The sequence below is a fragment of the Leiobunum rupestre genome, chromosome 1 (genome assembly GCF_980474605.1).
Source record: "Leiobunum rupestre chromosome 1, qqLeiRupe1.1.hap1, whole genome shotgun sequence".
Lineage (NCBI taxonomy): Eukaryota > Metazoa > Arthropoda > Arachnida > Opiliones > Sclerosomatidae > Leiobunum > Leiobunum rupestre.
Genome location: NC_143384.1, coordinates 95,642,079 through 95,664,257, shown reverse-complemented (window position 1 = coordinate 95,664,257; position 22,179 = coordinate 95,642,079). Strand labels below are relative to the sequence as shown.

The 22,179-nt window shown below is 33.2% G+C and overlaps 1 protein-coding gene across 1 annotated transcript; it reads right to left on the bottom strand.

The window, feature by feature from the left end:
* Positions 1-9,058: 9,058 nt before the first annotated feature.
* On the bottom strand, positions 9,059-21,924 carry LOC149969036 (uncharacterized). The gene is made up of 2 exons (XM_090174258.1): positions 21,759-21,924; positions 9,059-10,989 (listed from the first exon to the last, which is right to left on the bottom strand). The coding sequence occupies exon 2, from the start codon at positions 10,974-10,976 to the stop codon at positions 9,342-9,344; it is 1,635 nt and encodes a 544-aa protein (XP_090030384.1). The 5' UTR covers positions 10,977-10,989; positions 21,759-21,924; the 3' UTR covers positions 9,059-9,341.
* Positions 21,925-22,179: the final 255 nt, after the last annotated feature.

Here is a 22,179-nt window from a genome sequence, read left to right as displayed (position 1 = left end):
TACGTTGAAACCTTTCTTCCAGTTTTTATTAGTTCTAACGGTTTTTGTTTGTGTCCTTCGTGTTATTCTTCCGGATGTTGGAATAAGGAAATCCCGGTTCCATGAAAGAAACTTTGCGCACTAGTTGCGGAAGGGTTGTGGTCGATGTTATCTATGGCAGAAGTCGTGAACACCCCTAAGTTCAACGATGGAGGACACATGGCTCCAGTCTCTTCGAAGTGTTTAACTACTGCATTTCCTTACTCTGCGGAGCAACCAAGTACACGATCAAATGACACAGAAAGTCCAAGTCTGTATAAAGTGTCAATCACATTCTTAGATCTAGTTTTTGCGTGGATCATGGTGCCAATAAATAAAGGAAGAGGTACTTCCTTGTCATCGTGTCGCGTATTTCGTTTTCGATAACTCGTGTTGAAGGCCAATAATTGGGAAATGGAAAGGCATATTTGTGAACTATAGTCAGTTTGTGTTTTTATATTCGATCCATAAATAATCATAGAAACAAGAGTTACAAGCCAGTTCGGAATAGATTTCTCTTGACATTTTTCTCTAAATGACCCATCGAGTGGTGAACTGTTGTGGTTTAAAATTGCTTTACGCACAATGTTTGCCGCACGCGCCAAGATTACGGCTTCACTTACGTAGTCTAATTCACACGCATACTTTAGGGATTTACCCATGTTTTCGTCCTCCGTTAACAAGATTTCTCGGCCTTCTCTGTAGGCCTGAAGTTGGGAGGGAAAACTCAAAATTTGGTTTTTGAAACGAGTTAAATGTATGTCAGAAATACTACTTCCTAACCGAGCTGCTCTGGATTCATATAATTTTTTAAGCTCACTTAACTTGAAAACTGATTAGGCGTCGTCGTCAAGAGTGGTTTGAATGTACGTAAACAATTCTGCCATTGCGGTTTTATGAGACAACCGGCATGATATTTTGCTTCTGTAGCTATCATATCACCTTCACTTAACTTTGCTATCAACCTTTCATCGTTTAGATTTAGAGCACAGTTCCTTACTCGATGATCAATCTCAAATGTTGTAGCCTCGTGCACTGGCTTTCGTATTGTTCGGGGTTCATTACAGAAGAAACAGTTAACACTAAAGGCGTTTGAAACTGGAGCTGAATTTCTGGTAAATTTTCTGGTCGCGGGAGAGGAAGCCTTCTCGGAACTGCTTCGTTTAAGCGCCCTTTTCAATTCAGTTTTGTTAAATCGCAGACCACTTTTTTTGTGGAATTTCGCTCTCTTAGATTTCAAAGTTTCTTGAAGGCCACTACCTTCGTCGAAATTTTCGATATTTAAGTTACATAATGAGTTTGTCTAGCAAATTTCGATGTAACACGAATGGGTTTCGAGTTGTGTGCGTTTTCTTTCAATTTTTATTTTAACGACCTTTGTGATTTTGAAATACAGTTCCTCGACTTTCTTTTTGCCAAATTCGATCGAATCAAAGCTAATTAGACCTACAATGTGACGTGAAACACCTTTCTAATTGGAACCAACTTTCTAACACTTACTTTTCTCGCGTTAGTTTTAGGATGACCTTGAAGACATGGTTCAAGATCATTGAAATTTTTAAACTAAAGCCCATTAATCCTTATGAGGATGTGTAGCAAATTTCAGCACTCTTACACGAGTATCTTTAGAGGTATCAGCTCCCGAGCCTCGCTTTCGACACATTATCAATTTAACGAACTTCTTGTTTTTCATATAGCATTTCTTGGCTTCCTATTAGTCAAATCCGATCAGGTCAAAGCTATGTGTACTTAAAACGTCACGTGGAGCACCTTTGTAATTGGAACTAACTTTCTAACACTTGCGGTGCTCGAGTTAGTTTTTGGATGACCTTGAAGACATGGTTCAAGGTCATCGACATTTTCACATTAGGTTTCCCCCTACGTCTTGTATACGACTTGAAAATTTCAAAATCGTACCTAAAACAGATTTTGAGATATTCGCCCTGGTTCATTTTTTAGTGGACACCCTGTATAAAACAAATATTCCAATCGATCGGCAATGTTCGCGAACATTCTCTGTTGTCTAGATTTTTTTCTACTAATTTAAATTTACTCATTGTTGAGCTTCAAAGCTATCTATCCTAGGAGGATGGAAATACACAGTATTATATTCCTAGATCTATCTTGACCCTTTCCAATATTTTTTTAAATGTTTGTAGAACTCTCTTCAAAAGTTTTCTATAGGAATGTTGTAAGGTAAAAACCCCTTTAGGTTAAGCCCCGATCGAAACTTGTTTCGAATGCACTTGCAGTATGTCGGATTATAATGCAATACTTTTTATTTACTGTCGATGAATTCACAATTGCCTGAAACCCAGAAACACTTGTTGGTGTGTCTGACGTAGGTTTTCGCGCACACCAATTTAGGGCCTTTTTTCGTCGGTTGCTAAACCTCTCTAAAATACCTTTAAACGTCATATTGTATACGAATGTGTCTAATTAAAATTACTCTGCCCAATAGCAATTTGGCAAAAAGAAGTTTAAAATATTTTTTAAATAATAATTCCTATTAAATTAACAATATAATATTTTAAGTATTTAATATAAGCTTCGCTTAATAAATAATACTTAATAATAAATATTTATTATGAGGAACAATTTTAAATAAATATAACACAGTTTATATTTATTATAGTAAAGATAAGATTAATTATTTAAAAATTGTTTATTCTTATAAAATAGAGTGAACCGATGTTGTTATAATCTCAATTGTGCCAAATTACGAAGAGAAAGAAACAAACTATAGTCTTTAGTGCCGACCCCCTAAAACTAAGCATTAGCGCCCGGCTTGAGCCGAATAAGCGCGTTGCTTTTCCGGGGGTCGCCCACGGGACCTAGTTACACTTTTAGAGGAACTTTAAACGCCTGTCACAGCCGTTACGGGACGAATTGAGAATGCCTTCAATCTTTAATCGATTAAGAATACCTTTAACTATACGTGAATAAATTTTCATGCTTTTAACTCAAAGTGCACGATTCGGTATAAAAGTGGCGAATATCCTCCTGACTAATGTTTTCGATTTACATTTCGAACAAGTTTAATAATATTATGTTTCTGAAGTGTATATAATCTTTCAACAAATGTGGATGAAATGATCAATCCTATTAAAATCAAGTATCTACCAAGAAAAAGGTTTCTAAGATTTTTTAATATGTGGCTTTGATCAAAAGCAAGGAAGAGCTTTCGTTCTCTATCGTGCGGATGCTCAACCACTGGCTCTAGAATATACGTTTTTGATAACTTTTGAAAAGTAGATACATTTATTTTGGCATTGTCACCAACTAGACGGAGTACTTGAAACCCTTCATTTTCCATTTCCTTTATTACATTGCACATCATTTCATACTGACTTTCTCCGGTTAATTTCGAAACAAAAAAATATGCCACTGGCATTCTGAAATCTGATGAAATGCTTTGGTAGTAGAAGCAGAGTAAATGGGTAGCTAAAGATTCACTCACTCCAAGCTCTTCTCTAGATACATCATTTTCACCAAAGAACAAATCAAGCTTCCGATCGTAAAGGTATTTTGCCTTTATTGCCATTTCATCAAATATCAATGATCCTAGATTTTGGTGATCTTTTTCTAATTTTTTGTATTCCTCTTTCAGTCTAAATTTGACTAGTGAAGTTACCCCAGTTTCACTTGATGTACTCCCAAGGTAGCGTTTAATTGTCTTGGGGTGAGGCAAATGAAGTATTTGAAGTTCTCTTATGTACCTATAAGCAGCGGGTGATTTCTGTATCCACAACACACTTACTCTTATTGTTGAATTTGTAAACTTAGCTTTTTTTTACCAAAGAAAAACAACTGCTCTGCTAAAGAATTTGCTCCGAGACTTCCATTAACTATTGCATTGTTAATTTTTGTTATTTGCGGTAAAATATTTTTTCCAATACCGTAGTGTTACTTTTAAAATCTTTCAATTTTGCCTGAAGTTTTTTAGCACGTGCATGCGCTTTTTCTAATTTATTTTTAAGTTTGGCAATAATTCGTCCTTGTTCTGTTTTGATTTATACTTGATACTTGAATACCAACATTTTGAGTATTAATAAAGTTGGGAGTTTCATTAGGAACTTGGTCATTTCTTGGAAAAGTACTAGGGGTTGGATCGCAATTTAGCTGTATATCACAGTATTGTTGACTATGCACATCACGAATATCCTTCAAAACATTTTCGGCTTTTTGGGTTAAATTTTTTGGAGATAGTATATCTAGTATGATTTTGGATCTCTTCATTGAAGTTGGACTGATGTTTAAGTCCGCTGACTCAATAAGGTTTTCAAGAAATAATCTTTTTCGTGATATAGCACCATTATTGTTGCTCTGTTGGCTTTTAATAGTTAAGGCTTGAGTTTGTACAAGAGGTGATATCTTCTGAGGAGTTTGAGATTTTGTTGGAGTATTTTCTTCTTGGTATAGCTTTGATTCCTTATTAACATTTGCGCTATTATGATTTTTCGATACGGAAATATGACTAGGAATTAAAATAGGCTGATTCTTTGGATTGACTTCGGTGGGTGTGTTTTCAATATCTAGCTTTGATTTCTTAACCAATGGCTCGCCATTAAAGACCGATGGAAGGGCATTCGGTAATAATCTTTTTTACTACTAGTTGAAATATTGAAGTCGCTATCTTTAAAATGTTTGCTGCAAATTCTTGAATTTTCATAGACTTTACATTTGAGAATAGCTTGCCATTTTTCTCGTAGTTGCTTATTTTTAGGGAAAGAATTGAGGCTTACTGTTGTGGTTTGACTTCCATCCTTTTTGCAACCCTTTATAATGCATACGTTAACCATTTTTCTTCTTTAGTTTCCACAGTAGAAAACAAAGTGTCTTTAATTAAAATAAATTAACATATTTGTTGGTTATTGCCAAGGCTTACACAAATAAGTTTTGATAATATCAATTAATTAAATTTTTATTTAGTAGTATGCCTGTATAAATATTAGGTATGCTTTTTATATATATTTCAAAAATAAATTTTATAAGAAATTTAAAGTATCAATGCAAAAATACCTGTGATTAAGCAGCGAGAAATTCATCAGCAAGCACAATCCGCCATTCCATACAGAGTTTCCGATTGCCTAGAAATTGCGCAACCCGAAATAAAAAACCAAGGAAAGCGTCCTCTAACGTAAAAACTTGTCAGATAGAAAATGTCAATAAAAAATTGGCACGGCCAACATTTCTAGGCCTAGTATTAGAGAAGGAAGTGGTATTGCGGGTTGGGACAAACACGGCCCAACTCTCAGGGGCGACAGATTTTGAGAAAATAGATAGTCGAACCACCTCAGTAACGAAGCCAAAGGCAGTTTCGGTTTCCCTCTGTACCGCGGGTCGCTTTTTCATCGCCGCCCCGACTTTGGCTTCATGACAGACAAAGCACACATTACTGAAAGCTTGGACGTACGACCAACGACGACCAACGTACCAAGCGCTCCTTATAATATAGAGGGCTTACAAGATATCAAACGAAAATTTTGAACTTTTAAAACCTTGATATATCATTCAATTTGTAAAGACGAATACTTTTTGTGGTATGAATAATGTCAGAAGTATATAACATCCTCTTGCGAGAGTATTCTTCTTTCTACTTTGAAAATGCTTTGCGCTCGAATTACATGCATTCACGTGCTACAGCTGATTTTTCAAAAGACGTTTCAGTTTTATAACCATTGTAACGATAAAATGTGGTTCACAAATAAATCATCTTCAGTTTGCCGAATTTAGCCGTTTCCTCGTTAACTGAGTGATTTGCTTTAGGGTCAAATCATGTTGGACCAATTATTTATTTCATTTGGTCGAAGGAAGTACTTGAGCAAACGTTTCTGGAGGCGTCACTAGCGACAGTCGCGTTGTTGCGTAACTGTATATTCCTCAGAGCTCTGAGAAATAACTTGGTCTGAGAGAACAAAAATCATTACTTTTTCAAATCGTGGACGCCAGGAGAATAATTTAATATGCCTATAATAAACTCAATTAATTTCGTTGATAAGGAAGTCGTTGATGGCAATCAGTATGGCAAAGCCTTTTCGGAGCTGTGATCGAAGACTTCACAAACACCGATTAACAGCTTAGCAAAAAAATTAAACACTTACCAAAAAGATAAGCGTATATCAAAATAAAATAAATTAACTAAACTGAAAATGAGATTGCCATGCATTTAGTAATAGTTCAATAAAAAAACGAAACATTATTTAAATAAACTTTAATTTCAAAAATTAAAATCAGTTTGAGATTATTTTTGTAAGTCCTTTCAACAAATGCAATATCTTCCATCATTTGAATGTTAAACACTTTCATATACTTAGCCCGGTTAACAAGTTAAGAGAACAGTTTCATATTTAAAGTTTGCAATCATAATCGTATATGACGATTTATTTTATTCGGGTGAAAAATATGAGTATATTTTCTATGATTTCACCACCGATTTCGCTTAAACGAAACAAAAAATTGGTTGTCCTTTTTGCTTTTTTCGGAAGATTTCCCCAAACATTTTGCACGGAGCTCAGGTTTACTGAATTTGGAGTTCAAACGGATTTTAATTTATTTTCGATAATAATTAAAGGAATAATTATTGCAAAACTCAAAAATATGAATTATGTAAAATAATGCACATTTAATTTATACCTTAAAGTAATAATGTGTTTAAAATCAAAATTATAACAGTGATTATTAAAGTCACACAAACTCAGCATTTTAGGTTTTTCAAGAAAGTGGCATACGTTCTTCTAATAACGCGAACAAACTTTAGGCTTTACGTGAACTGGGGCGTGATTCTACTATTATCGTTAGGAGTTACCCTTACCAAAATTATGTTTCGAAAATAAAACCTTAAAAAAGACTTATTCAAAGCCAATAATAAATCATGAATAAGTCTCCCACAGTCCAAAACTCAGACTAAAAATATACTTAAATCTAGATACATTCAAGTTTTATTTACGTTTCTTTAAGCTAGCCTTAAAGAAGACTCGTTTTTAGCTCTATTTAAGATCTTGCTATGAGACCTAATTTTGATTTGTTTTTTGCGATTTGTTTGAGACTTGATTTAAACCCCTTTGTCCGTGATTTCTGGGAGATTTGATTTAAACCCAGATTTTTTATTTGTAGGGACCCAATTTAGTCCCGCGTTTTATTATTTGTGGGAGACTTAATTTAAACTTGTTTTTTGCGATTTGTTTGAGACTTGATTTAAACACTATTTCCGTGATTTCTAGGAGATTCGGTTTAAACCCATATTTTTTAATTTTTAGGAAACTCAATTTAGACATGATTTTTGCGATTTGAAAGACACTGCATTAAAATTCGCTTTCTGTAGGAGCCTCAATTAAGACCTGTATTTTACTATTTGTGGGAGACTCTATTTATACCTGCGTTTTACTATTTGTACGAGACTCTATTTATACCTGCGTTTTACTATTTGTAGGAGACTCTACTAAGACTTTTTTTAATGCGATTTTTAGGAGATCTAAACTCTGGATATACTGGTAAATCTGCCGATATGAGTACAACCAGGGTGCCGTATATGTGAGCAGTCTACTGTGATTTATAGTTAAATTCTTCACCAGTTATTGCATGGCGGTCGCTATACAGCAGACCACTTTCACGGTCGGGCGTCCGTTCAAATCCAACGTTAAAATAATTATTAAACACTGAATCAAAAATGACTACTATGTTCAGCTGCCATGCTGGATTGCAAGTTCTAAAATCTCCAGACTTCATGGCTGGCTCTAGATGCTAGGCTACTTTTAACTCAGATCAGTTTATTTACACACTCATACGGAATAAATTTTACTTGAAAGGAAATATCCTAGCTTAAAAATTTATATATATTTATATTATTTAGTATACTTAAAACTTTTAAACGGTTATTTTATTACAAAAATTTTAGGGTTTCAAGTGAGTTGAGCTTAACCAAAATTAGCCAGCCCATCCCTTATGACCTGTTTAATATCAAACTTAAGTGGCCATTATATTTACGATTACTTTTATTTTAACTTCAAATTGTAACCTCTAAGCAACTTTCAAGTCCCCAGAAATGAATCTCCCCATATGAGACTAAAGTGAAGTCTTAAATGACTCTTATTTTAATCTAAAATTGTAACCCATAATCAACTCTCATTTAAGCCTTTTTCAAGTTCTCAAAATTGAGTATCCCAATATGAGACTAAAGTGAAGTTTAAATAACCCTTATTCTAATCAAATATTGTAACCCATAATCAACTCTCATTTAAGCCTTTTTCAAGTCCCCAAAATTGAGTCTCCCAATATGAGACTAATGTGAAGTCTTAAATAACCCTTATTCTAATCTAATATTGTAACCCTTAATCAACTCTCATTTAAGCCCTTTTCAAGTACCCAAAATTGAGTCTCCCAATATTATACTAAAGCATCTCTCAATTAAGTCTCTTTCAAGTCCTTAAAAATGGGTCTCCCCATATGAGACTAAAGTGAAGTCTTAAATAACTCTTATTCTAATCTAATATTGTAACCCATTATCTACTCTCATTTAAGCCTTTTTCAAGTCCTCAAAATTTAGTCTCCCAATATGAGACTAAACGAAGTCTTAAATAACCCTTATTCTAATCTAATATTGTAACCTCTAAGCAAATCTCAATTAAGTCTCTTTCAAGTCCTTAAAAATGGGTCTCCCCATATGAGACTAAAGTGAAGTCTTAAATAACTTTTATTCCAATCTAATATTGTAACCCACAATCAACTCTCAATTAAGCTTCTCTCAAGTCTCCAGAATTGGGTCTTCCAAAATTAGACTATAATGAGTTTCATGTAAATATATATTAATAAAACTCTTTTAGTGAGACTAAAATAGATTTTATTCGGGTCTCAGTTTTTTATGCTTACATAATACTTAAAAATCCTTGATCCTTCATTGAGACTAATTAGCGACTAAAGTAAGACTCACATTTTGGTAAGGGTAACGAAAGAAAATTTTCGTGGGCTCCATTGAAATTATATTAGCTAAATAATTTTTTTTCGTTAAGTAGCTAACGATGAGTAGAATCACGCCGCAGTTCCGTTCAAGATATTAAAATTTGTTAGTTAAATTAATTTTACTTTAATTTACAAAATGTATTTATGAAGATTGGTAAACATCTAAAACTAAAGCTCTTCTCAAGTCGTTAAGAAAAGAGTATTTATTTTCACCTGGAAATTTATTCTAACATTTGCAGTAGCCAAGCGTAACTGACATCAAATTGTTAACATTTCTTACAATTAAAATTGTCGTGTGCAGACCGAGTTAAACGTCTTTTTTCTTTAAAATTTACGTTCTGTAATATTTAAACAAACTAAAATCGTTACTGACAAATATAAACCAGTTCTATTTTATTCAGAATTCGAGTTATTTCTCGATAAACGTCTTTAAATTTAGTTTTCACTAGCGGAATCTCCGACTGTAATTTTTGCACTTCCTCTTTGAGTTCCACCTGTTTCCGCTCGCTTTCGTCCACTGTTCGCGTCAATTGTTCCAGAGCGTCTTGGTATTTTGATTCTTTGGCCTTCAGTCGTTTCAAAATTCGAGCGTTGTCCATTTTCCGATTCAAGAGCGTAAGAGAGTCTCTTTCTAGGGCCAAATCGGATTTCACTATTTTGACGTTCAACGTCTTCTCGTTAAGTTCCAAAACAAGGGCCGACATCTCAGCCATTTTGATGTTCAGCTCTTCAATGTCGGTATTGTCCAAGATTCGATCACTTAAATCTTGTTCAATTGAGCCAAATGTGGACATCGGGTACTCGACCGTGGCGTCGTTGTCTTCATCAGAATGTTCGTTTTTAACTTCAGACGAATCACGTCTTACTTCAGTACCTCCTTCACTTCTGGCACCCTTCGCAACTGCTGTTGGATTGTTTGCTTCGGGAGGTTTCCACAGAGCTTTCCATTTCTCCCAGCTTGCTATTCTCACTTGCATTTCGCCCTCGATTCTTGAGAATTTTCTGTCCATAATGTCCATCGATGTATGGTTTTCTTCATTACGGGCATCCCTGTTAGCTCCATTCTTCAGTAGAATCTCTACTATCTGTTTATTACCATATACGCAGGCCAAATGCAACGGTGTTTCTCTTCTCTTTGTAGAAACATTGACATTAGAGCTGTTGTGAATTAGCAGATTTACTATGTTTATATTTTTATTTATGATGGCGATGTGCAATGGTGTATATCCGTCTTTGTTTTTTATACCTGGGTTGACCTTGTAATAAATAAATAGGCGCACCAGGTCTTCGTGGTTTTTTCGCGTCGCCACGTGGAGCAAGGTTTCACCATTGACCTTTATGTTTCCGTTGCCTTCTTTATTCAACAGAATCCTTACTATGTCCTTGCGACCGTTCATCGTAGCGAGATACAGCGGATTCCTCTCGTTATTGTTGCGCTTGTAGTTGATCTTCGCGCCTTCCTGCAGTAAGAGTTTCACAATTTGCGCGTGTCCATTTTCCGTAGCTGCGATCACCGGACAGTAGAGACCATCCCGACTTGTTTCGTGTAGCGCCTTTTGCTCCAGAAGCGCCACGCATTCGTCGTAGTTCCCTTGTTGCGCTGCCAGGTAAAGTCGAATAGAAAGCGGGAATTCCTTTTCGATCACGTCCAGTATTTCCAGGAGATCGTTTTCCTTAGCCCTGTCCACAGGTCTTTTATTTTGAAAGTCTTTTAATTCGAGACTAGCTCCGTTGTGTAGCAGAAGACGGACCACGTTAATCTTATTAGACTTCATAGCTATCATTAAAGGAGGCCAACCATAGTAGTCCACCGTATTTAATTTGGCTCCGTTTTCCAGGAGGGCCTTGCAAACGTCGTAATGACCTTTTGCAGCCGCATAATGCAAGGGAATCCATTTGATTAAATCTGTCTCATTGACGTCAGCTCCATTTCGAATTAACTGCAGCACTTTAACCAGATCATTTGAACCCTGTTCGATTATTATATCTATCAAGCTCATCACGAGTTGATTTCTAGAGAAAACCAATGGATAAAACTCAAGTTAGAAAATGTTCAATATAGATATAGAGCTACACGTAAGAATAGCTATTTCAAAGAGCCAAATACGTTTCGCGACGGAAATGCTATAATTAAAACGACTGTTATTGTTATTGTTAATTAGTAAACAATATAGCCTCCTGTCCGAATCTATTACCCAATATAACTAAATGTGTGCCTAATTATCAAACAAAATATTTTAAACTTTATAAATCGAAAAAAAAAAATTAAACCCTATTAACAGGGCCTTAAACACTGCAAATACATATGCACAATAAACAATTTTTTCATTTCATAAAAAACTATATTCTAAATAACTATAATAAATAACTATATTATAAATAACTATAATCAATAACTATATTATAAATAACTATATTATAAATAACTATATTCTAAATAACTATATTATAAATAACTATATTATAAATAACTATATTATAAATAACTATTATAAATAACTATATTATAAATAACTATAATAAATAACTATATTATAAATAATTATTACAAATAACTATTATAAATAACTATATTATAAATAACTTTAAGAAATAACTATATTACAAATAACTATTATAAATAACTATATTATAAATAACTATATTATAAATAACTATATTATAAATAACTATATTATAAATAACTATTATAAATAACTATTATAAATAACTATATTATAAATAACTAATATAAATAATTATATTACAAATAACTATTATAAATAACTATTATAAATAACTATATTATAAATAACTATATTATAAATAACTATTATAAATAACTATTATAAATAACTATTATAAATAACTATTATAAATAACTATTATAAATAACTATTATAAATAACTATATTATAAATAACTAATATAAATAACTATATTATAAATAACTATTATAAATAACTATTATAAATAACTATTTTAAATAACTTAATTATAAATAACTAATATAAATAAATATATTATAAATAACTACTATAAATAACTATATTATAAATAACTATATTACAAATAACTAATATAAATAAATATATTATAAATAACTAATATAAATAAATATATTATAAATAACTAATATAAATAAATATATTATAAATAACTATTTAACTATATTATAAATAAATAAATGCGACATTTTAAAAATATTAACACGTTTTTTGAAAAGAAATAAACCGGTACTAGAATAACGCTCACTTAAATCGTGGAGAGCGTGGCGCCATCTAAGAGCGGAGATAGGGACTAATTGGTATATCTACGATGTTAAGGTCTAACAATTTGCAAGTATAACTGAAATAATAGCTACAGCTACGAGCTTTTTCTGTTTATTTTTCAATTGATATAGTAATTATTAATTAAAATCAACCGTTATCGAAGGAAATAATGGTCAGCATTTGACAGAGGTACAATTTTAAATCGCGAGGCGGTGACATGGTTGCCAGGGAATAAAACTCAAAATTTTCATCTTGAGCGCGGACCGGAATACCACAAATGCACTACTTCGCGCGTAATGTGCTATCCTTATTGGTTAGAAATATCACGTGATCAATAACTCTTTAAAAAGGGTGTCAAGCATGGTGGAAGGTAAAATCTGAAGGCAGTGATAGACTTTCTCCCCCTATTTACTTTTGATAGTTTGATTTCTTTAGTTTCTTGCAAAATCGTAAAAGTTGGGACTCCACTCGCTTTTCCAAGCTTACTTCGCTGTCAAAGTTATATTTTGCGAAACGCTCTTTAGTCCACAGTCTTGCGTCCCCACTGAAACATTACTGTTACAAAGAATTTAACTTTTACAAACGCGAAATAGAAAGTGTAATTTCAACGTTTTCCATTTGGCCTGCAAAAAAGAAAATTTCGAAATTAAACTAAGAAAAACCAAGCAGCCGTAGCTTTAAAATATATAAAATATGACGTAATAAAACAGGTTGATTATACCTATAAGTTTTTATATACTATATATAATTTGATAAAACCTGGTTTTGATCATTTATAACTAGTATTTTTATATTATAGTTTAACTAAACTTTTATTTATTTAATAAGATATTGCGTACATAACATGCATAATCGCTTTTCGTGAAACATACTCGTCTAATGAAGGTTGCACTACGTCGGAGTCAGATTCAATATTTGCTTTCCGTAAACCTATCTTGAACGCCACAATGTACTTTATTAGACACTGTACTTATCAAAATTACCGGGGACGCAACGGATAACCGGAACCGGAACCGAGAAGAACTGAGTAAAATCTAGGAACCGGAACCGAAACCGGAACCGATAATATAAAAATTTGATAACCGTATCCGGAACCGGTACCGATATTTGTAATAAAATTATAACCAAAACGGGAACCGGAACCGAGTTTTTCATTGTTTTAAACGGTTTTTATACGGTTCTTTAACTTTATTTACCAACATTGAGCGCATGTTGAAATTTAGTAATTAATCTTCCTAATTTACTATTAGTTTTTCATATAAGCTCATCTTTATCCTATCTCAGATAACTCTATGTGGGTTTCTACGTCACTGTCAACTGACACACCCTTATGTATTCTCAATTGAAAATCGGCTCGTCCTCCAAATGTTTGCTTTCAAAACTGGCATCATCCGGAAATTCGCGATAGTTTTAGTTTAACTTTCGGACAAGCTACACTCCTTTAAAAATTCAAAACCATTCTCATTATATTATTGTGGATTTGTGTATCTTAAACTCATAAACGACTCTAAAGACTAAAATACACTTCGTATGATAACTGTTATTACTGTTAATGCCTTAATGACATTCGCGACCGATTACTCACTCTACATCGGGGACTAAGCTCCTAGACCCCCGTTTCGTTTCTCTTTGCCCCCTCCAACTTCTTAAACGTTCCTACGCCCCCGAAATGAGGAGCGGAAGGGAAGGCAATGTCTCCCCAAACCTTGAAAGAACATCATCCCCCCCCCCTCCATCTTGAAGAGATGAAACCGTGGGAATTTTTTAACAGAAGATTTAATTTTTATCCTACTTTATTGAATAAACAAAAAACGCGCTTACATGAGTTCCCTACGAGAGAATAGTAGCAATAATTAAGTTATCTAGATCGTGATTCTGGTCGGACTTGGGAGTGTGAACTCCAGACTTCCAAGTTCTACCAGAACCTTTGTTTTTAATTCTCCAGAATCTGATTGCCGTGATTAATCTTAATCTTTTAACTTAAGCCATTTTTAAGCGTTTTATATATTTAACATTCAAGTACGTGTTAAATCTAATTGTAGAAGGCGATACATGTTAGCCCTAACTGTAGATGGCGATAATCGCGACTCGGCCTTATTGATTATAAGGTACCACAAAAACAGTTTCGCGGGAGGACCCCGAACCCATAGCTACGTCACTGAGAAAGCTACTATTTCTAAAATATAATTTATCAAAAACAAATTTTATATTCTAAATAAATAAATGTGGTGGATTTTATTTATCTTTAACTTCATTTGAATTGCTTGTGTATTTAACTTTAATTAATACTTAACACACTGGAACCGTTTAGGAACCGGAACCGATCGGTTCTAAATTTTGAGAACCGGAACCGAAACCGGAACCGATAAATTATAATTTTAAGAACCGGAACCGGAACCGATAAAGCAAAAATTCAGGAACCAGAAAAGTAGAACCGTTGCATCCCTAAAATATTCCTATTTTAAAGGTCAGACCAAGCTTTAACCTTGTAAATATGTTTTAGAAGAATACGAAGCGCACTAAAATGTGGAGTTATTTCCCTCAGAGTTCTCAAATATCTCGAACATTTCTTAGAATCAAGGCAGTAGAGTGGGTGACCCATTCTAACTTGGTGAGAACCAGCACAATTGTCAATAGTGCTAAATATTTCAAGCTAAACATGCTTTTTGGAATTACCTATTGTCTTGAAAATTTCTACAATTCTTTCTACAGACATAAGCCTGATGTAATAAATAGCGCCACAATTCCAAGAATGTTTGTTCTCTTTTAGTTTTTCACCATTCCCTTCATCAGCATTTACAATTAGAGGACACTGACCACACTAAATCAATAATTGATTTGATAAAGTCAGTTTCTTTTTTTAAGGTTTGGAAGGTTAATTTTTTACGTTTGTTTTCTTTTCATTTGTTAAATTTGTTGCTGAACAAATTTACGGCACAGGTTCATTGTATTACCACTAGAATTGCGAACAACTATCCGTTCAAAATTCCCATTATTATTATAATCAGAATTTAAACTACTGAGGTCATTCCTCGTATGACTATCAAGATTATTTATCTGACCACCAGCGCAGTTATTTCTCTTACCTCCAGTGTGGTTATGTATCGTACCACCAGTGCTATTTTCAAAGTTATCATTTTCAAAAATATTTAAATCTAAATATTTAAAAAAACCAAGTGGCGAATTATTGAGTGTAGGTTTTTAACGCCATAAACGATGTCGCTATACCGTAACTACTTCTTAATTAGGCGGATACTAAACAACAAATATATTTTCAATAGGAAATGTATCATGTGTACAGGGATGTCATTCTGGTGGGGCAAGGAGGGCATTGGTACCATTGACTTTTACCAGTTAAAAATGTTAATAAATATGCATTTAACTGCATTAGAAACGCTCCTGGCTCATTCAACCGAATCCCATTCAATCGAATCTCGTGCGATAGAAGGATTTCAATTTATACTTTATGTAAATTAGGCGAAGTAAAACTGACGAAGAGCTGTTTTATTAGTTCAGTATGTACTAATATCAAAAAATTTCGTAGGAGGAATAAAAACAGGGGCTTTGGGTGGAGAACAAAAGCCGTCTATTTCCGGGAACCCCTATCACATAACCTAACCTAACCAATTTTGTTCTACTCCAGGTGACAGCGTGTAACCCGTGGTACAATATTCATTGTGATGTTCAGTAACAGCCAATAATTTGTATTTCGCCCCAAAAATTTACAAGCAATATTAATTTTTTGAAAATACCGCCAAAACATTCCCAATTAATAACTTTTAAAACGGTCCCGTGTAATGGATGACCTACAAGTTCCTATTTCCTAAAGCGAAGTGTACTATAGTCTGAAAAACATTAAATTCGTCACGTACCCTGTTATATCCTTGCAACTCATAAATTCAGATATTTAAGAAAAATCATACCATGGCTATAAATTGAAATTGTTGCTAGAAGAATTCTTTCAAATGGGATCCGGTTAAATAGGCCAATGATAATTTAAACTCGTGCCCTAGATTCGAATACTGAGAGCTTTCCCATTGACGGTTTTGTTACGAAGCGTTTACCCTTTTCCGGCACGTGACCTCAGAAAAATCAGGCCCCATCGGTTGGGGTAAGGCGCAAACCATGGAGCGAATTTTTTCTGAGTTCCGGCGGGAAGTGGGTAAACGCTATAGGCAGCGCGCGCGAGAGTGATTTCGAATCTAGGGTTCTAGTTTAAATTATCTTTGAATAGGCATACTTAGAAACGTCTTGTTTCTAGTGCAAAAGGAAGATTAATTTAAACATTAACTTACATAGTAAGTGTTGGGTAGTATTTTAAATACTTTTTAATTTTTTGTATTTTATTTGTAATACTTTAAAGAAATGTATTTAGTATTATATTTTAAATACATTTTTGTAATTTGAACAAAATACTGACGTTATTAGCAAAAATACTTTATCCATTAAATAGTCTCCATACAACACCATCCAGCAGGAAATACGCCTAATTCATACTCACGCGCAACTCCTGAAAAATTCCGCTTATCGACCGTGGTGGCGTTGGAGTAACGAGTACTCGGGACAATCTGCCATTTAGATCGCGCATAAAAGTGGAATATTTTCAATCTTTCGAACTGTCTTTCCTTTTTACCGCTTTTCAAGAAATCACAGCTATTTGAGAATTTTAGTATTTTAAAATACTAAAAAAAGTATTTTATTCATTTTAAATACTTTATGTTGTGTGTATTTAGTATTATATTTTAAATCATTTACCGTAGGACTATTTCGTAATTTATTATTTTAAATACTTTTTCGTTGGAGTATTCAGTTTTTTTTAAATACCGAAATTAAAGTATTTTACCCAACACTGCGTAGCCAGAAATTGGACAAAGGGGGTCTAAGTATGTGAATGTTAAGGGGTCGAGAAGGGGGTTAAAATGTAGTACAGTCAAAGCTAGACCCCATTGTCAACGCCCCTGAATAATAATAATAATAATAATAATAATTAAAATAATACGATTCCGTCTTGTATAGATTAAGTAAACCGGAAATAAATTAATATGTATTATCAAATTAAAATCTTAAATATAAAAGTATTAATTTTATCTTTGGATGAAATTCGAAGTCGTTTATCCCTCAACCTCATTCAGCGCAGATATCTCACATCTCACCATTCGACCACGCACCAGAAGCGTAGTGAGGAGGGGCCGTTGGTCAGGGGGCACCAAAGGGGCGCCCACAGTATTAAATCGAATATTGGATTATATATTGTTAGGGCAGGTGGGGGACGCAAATTTCGGAGTTTTGCCCTGGGCGCCAAATAACCTCACTACGCCACTGCCACGCACGGATAACAAACAGGAAAGTACACAAAATTTAATAATCGAAGTGTAAGCCAAGGCTTCGGTAAAACACGAGCTAGTGCATCGTGGCGATACGCCATTTTATTTTTTATGATAGAGAAGAGATATAATGAATAGAGGCTAGACAACCAAGGTTTAAATATTTGGAGCTGTAGTTGTATCGACATCTGGCGGTATCAATTTTTACAAGAACGTTTGTAAATTAATTTTTAAAGACTTATTTGGCAATTACTTTAATAAAATATACAAAAGCACACAACCTACTCTCAAACGAAGATTCTTTTAAAAAAATTAAAATAATCGGATAAATCATTCTTAAGTTAAAAAATGCGCGAAAAATAGTATAGGGCATATGGATTTTGCCATAGCGTGAAGCCCATTAGAAACGGTTTAATTTTTCCATAGCGTTACGGTGGGGGAAGGATGAGGTTTAAGTTGAAGTAAAAATAATCCTGACCTTAAAAAATATTTCACTTAATTTTGAATAAAATATGAAATGCACAAAGCAAAAATACGAAAAACAGTAAAATGGACAAACCCCCAAATCTTGGGCTCAGATTTAGACACATTTTATTGGGATAACGAAGTCGATAAATGTATCGTCGAAGTAGATATCGTTGAAATGTATAACCCTAATTGGGAAAATGTTGTGTACGACACTGCGGAATCGGCAACGACACTGTACGTAACCCTAATACACACAAATACTTAGGATTGTGTGTAAAAACGACTTTGTTGGAGAGCATGGTGCCCTCTATTAATGGCACAGGAACCTAAGTTCATCAGAGTGAAACACTAAAGTCGTCAGAGAACTATTGTAAAGTATTGTAATTAATGAACTTTATACTGTAGTTATTGGACTTTAATCTAAATTATATATAAAATATATTGTTAAAAATTACCTTAATTTAAGATATTGCCAAATTTAAAACGAGCCACTCAACGAAAGGGGTACTATCTTGGTCCAAGGTACTATTATGTTCCACCTTTTGGGTCAAAATGAAGCTTAAGTATTTTGTTTTATTTCGACGCTAGCGACATCTGTTGAAAAAAAGCTAATGCACGTCGAGCCGACACTTGCTTTAATTTAAGCCTAGACGTCACCAACACAAGCAGAAAATAATCAAAGCAGCTTCTTGGTTACCATTTGACATTTGAAATGCTCATGGTTTTCCATTTGGTATTCGAAATACTCTTTGGTAACCTGTAACCATTTGGTATTCGAAATACTCTTTGGTAACCTGTAACCATTTGGTATTCGAAATACTCTTTGGTAACCTGTAACCATTTGGTATTCGAAATACTATTTGGTTACCATTTGACAATCGAAATGCTCATTGTTTTCCATTTGGTATTCGAAATACTCTTTGGTAACCATTAGGTATTCGAAATACTATTTGGTTACCATTTGGTATTCGAAATACTATTTGGTTACCATTTGGTATTCGAAATACTATTTGGTTACCCTTTGGTATTCGAAATACTATTTGGTTACCATTTGGTATTCGAAATACTATTTGGTTACCCTTTGGTATTCGAAATACTATTTGGTTACCATTTTGTATTCGAAATACTATTTGGTTACCATTTGGTATTTGAAATACTATTTGGTTACCATTTGGCATTCGAAATACTATAAGGCATTCGAAATACTATAAGGCATTCGAAATACTATTAGGCATTCCAAATACTATTAGGCATTCCAAATACCATTAGGCATTCGAAATACTATTAAGCATTCGAAGTACTAATTAGCATTTAAAAGTATTTGGAATTTGATTGGTCAAATGGAACTATTTTTCATCTGATATATTCAATTAAAACTATTCGACGTTTTAAATATCCGATTTGTAATTTGATATGGCAAGAAATTTTACTTCATATTTGATTCGATCCCCAATAAATGGTATTTGCACACCTCTAGTAATTTATAGTAAACAACTATAAAATAAAATACTTAAAAATAACTATAAATTAAAATACATAAAAATAACTATAAATTAAAATACCTAAAAATAACTATAAATTAAAATACTTAAAAAAACTTAAATATAAATAACTATAAATTAAAATACTTAAAAATAACTATAATATAAATAACTATAAATTAAATAACTATAAAGCAAATATAGTTTATTTATTTTATTAATTTTATGATATAAAATAATTAAAATAAATATACCATAAAACCATTGAAATATATACACCATAAAATAATTATGAAAATAAATATACCATAAAATAATTATTAAAATAAATATACCATAAAATAATTGAAATATATATACCATAAAATAATTATTAAAATAAATAAATGAATTATAAAATAATTTAAATAAATTTACCGTAAAATAATAAAAATAAATGAACTAAAAAATAATTGAAATAAAAATTACTAAATATTTTACTATATATTATAAGAAATTTGAAGAAAAAATAACACTTTCATTGTTAGCATGAATAAAGGTTTAATTAAAAATATAAAATCTAGTTCAATAATTTATATTTTTTAATTAAACCTTTATTCATGCTAACAATGAAAGTGGTATTTTTTCTTTAAATTTCTTACCATAAGCATGAAGTTCTACAAGCTAACGTTTTTACTTATATATTATAAAAAATTAAAATTAATAAACTATAAAATAAATAAAATTATTATACTAAAATAAATAAAATTATTATACTATAAAATAAATAAAATTATTATACTATAAAATAAATAAAATTATTATACTATAAAATAATAAAATTAAATTTACGATAAAATAATTAAAAAAAATATACTATAAAATAATTAAAATAATAATATAATAAAATAATTAAAATAATAATACAATAAAATAATTAAAATAAGTATACTATTAAATAATTAAAATAAATATACTATAAAAGAGCTGAATTTGAGCTGGATCCGGAAATGCACTCGAGACAATAGCCTCAAAATTCTGCTTGGGGTGGGGGAGTGGTTAGCACTTTCGGCATGCAGCAAGATGATCCAGGTTCGTAAAAACTCGGAACAACTCCATCTTTGCTGCGTCTAGTTAGCAAGTTCTCTTCCCAATGGTTTAAGGGGCTTTCCCTAGAGCTCTTCGGTTTTCCCTCTCATAAAAACTTGTTGAGGTTAACGGTAATAGTTAACTGTTGGCTCGCGTGGCACGAAGGGCTTGCCACCTCCCTCCTACGCATTGTAACCCGACCAACTGAATTAAAGGCTTTAAAATTCGCTTGATTACCTGGGCCTAAGGTGGTGCCTTGGGTATTAGCCTAGCTGATCTTTACGGTTTTCCGTTTCACAAAAGTGTAAACTGCCTACAACGCTCGATTCTGATCTGTCATTTATTTGAAAATTAACCCAAGCGGTATTTTCCAGTGACAGGGCTCTCAACGCCCCATCAGAAGGACACTGGATGACAGAAACAGCGCCGGCCAGTGGCAGGTTTTAGGAGGGAGCGAGATCCGAATATGGCGCCCCCCTTGTTTGCCCTGAGGCGCCCCCTATGGTAGGGTCGGCCCTGGAAAGATTCAAAGAGAACACATTACGAAGGCATTTTGATTATTTTCAACAAAAATTATTGTTAAGTAAGAACTTAAAATTTGAATTAAAACCCTAAATCATAATTAGAAAAATGAAATTATAAATAATTACTTTAATCAAATACGTTTCAGCGTTAACTAATCATCAAGTGTTCAAATTTCCCGCCGCGAAAATGGTTTTAAAAGACTAGCAATCTTAAATCCGACAAGGCTTAACAATTCTTATAAACTATTTTACAATTACTTATGTATTGAAGTATTTGAGGGGTTATTTATGGAAATAAAATACTTTCTAGTAAATATCTAAGCATTAACAATACGTTCACAGAGTTGATATGATTTTTCAATAATAATTTATTTAATTAGTAACGAAATAAACATTTTGTTAAGTTTTAACGAAATTGGTGGTGGGTGACGTAGAAATTCTATATTCCAGCCGCGAAATCTTGGAATAAATAAAAATTGAAGTTGCTAAGCGATCTAAATTGTCAGGATGTAATTCAAAATCCACGCTAGTACAGTTAAGAGTGTAATCTTTAATGTCGAACTACAACGAACACGACAAGACTGACTCCGCCAGCTTTATTTCAAATTAAATAAAACTATCACCCACCTCAGAAAGGCGTAAAATTTTAAAGCAGAAAATACTCACGAAACAAAAAGAAGCCTTGTTAATCCTAAATATTTCGTAAGATAACAGCAGTCGAAGACAATTGAAATCAGCCCAACTCTTTAGTTTATTTTGGAAAAAGCGTGAACAAAATGGGAACCTCCACAAAGAAACTAGTCAGCAACAGCCCCGTTTGGTCACTGTGACGAGATTCCCTTTCCGAGAGAGAACGAAAGAATATGGTTTTTGTGTTCTGCCCCCATAACCCCTCCCTGGGCCATAGCTGAGGCTGGGGGGGGGACTATGGGGGGAACGCAATAATGAGAGCCAGAGATCTGGGGATCTGTGAGGGGAGGAATATCCATGGGCCGGAGTCTGCAAATTTGCGAAAGTTACCCAGAGATAAATGTTTGTTGGGTGGTGGAGGGTTTTGTTAAGTACGCCTTTTGACGGCTACATCTGG

Bases quoted from the DNA above. Each gene is read 5' to 3' on its own strand.
- LOC149969036 (XM_090174258.1), bottom strand. From the start codon at position 10,976: ATGAGCTTGATAGATATAATAATCGAACAGGGTTCAAATGATCTGGTT.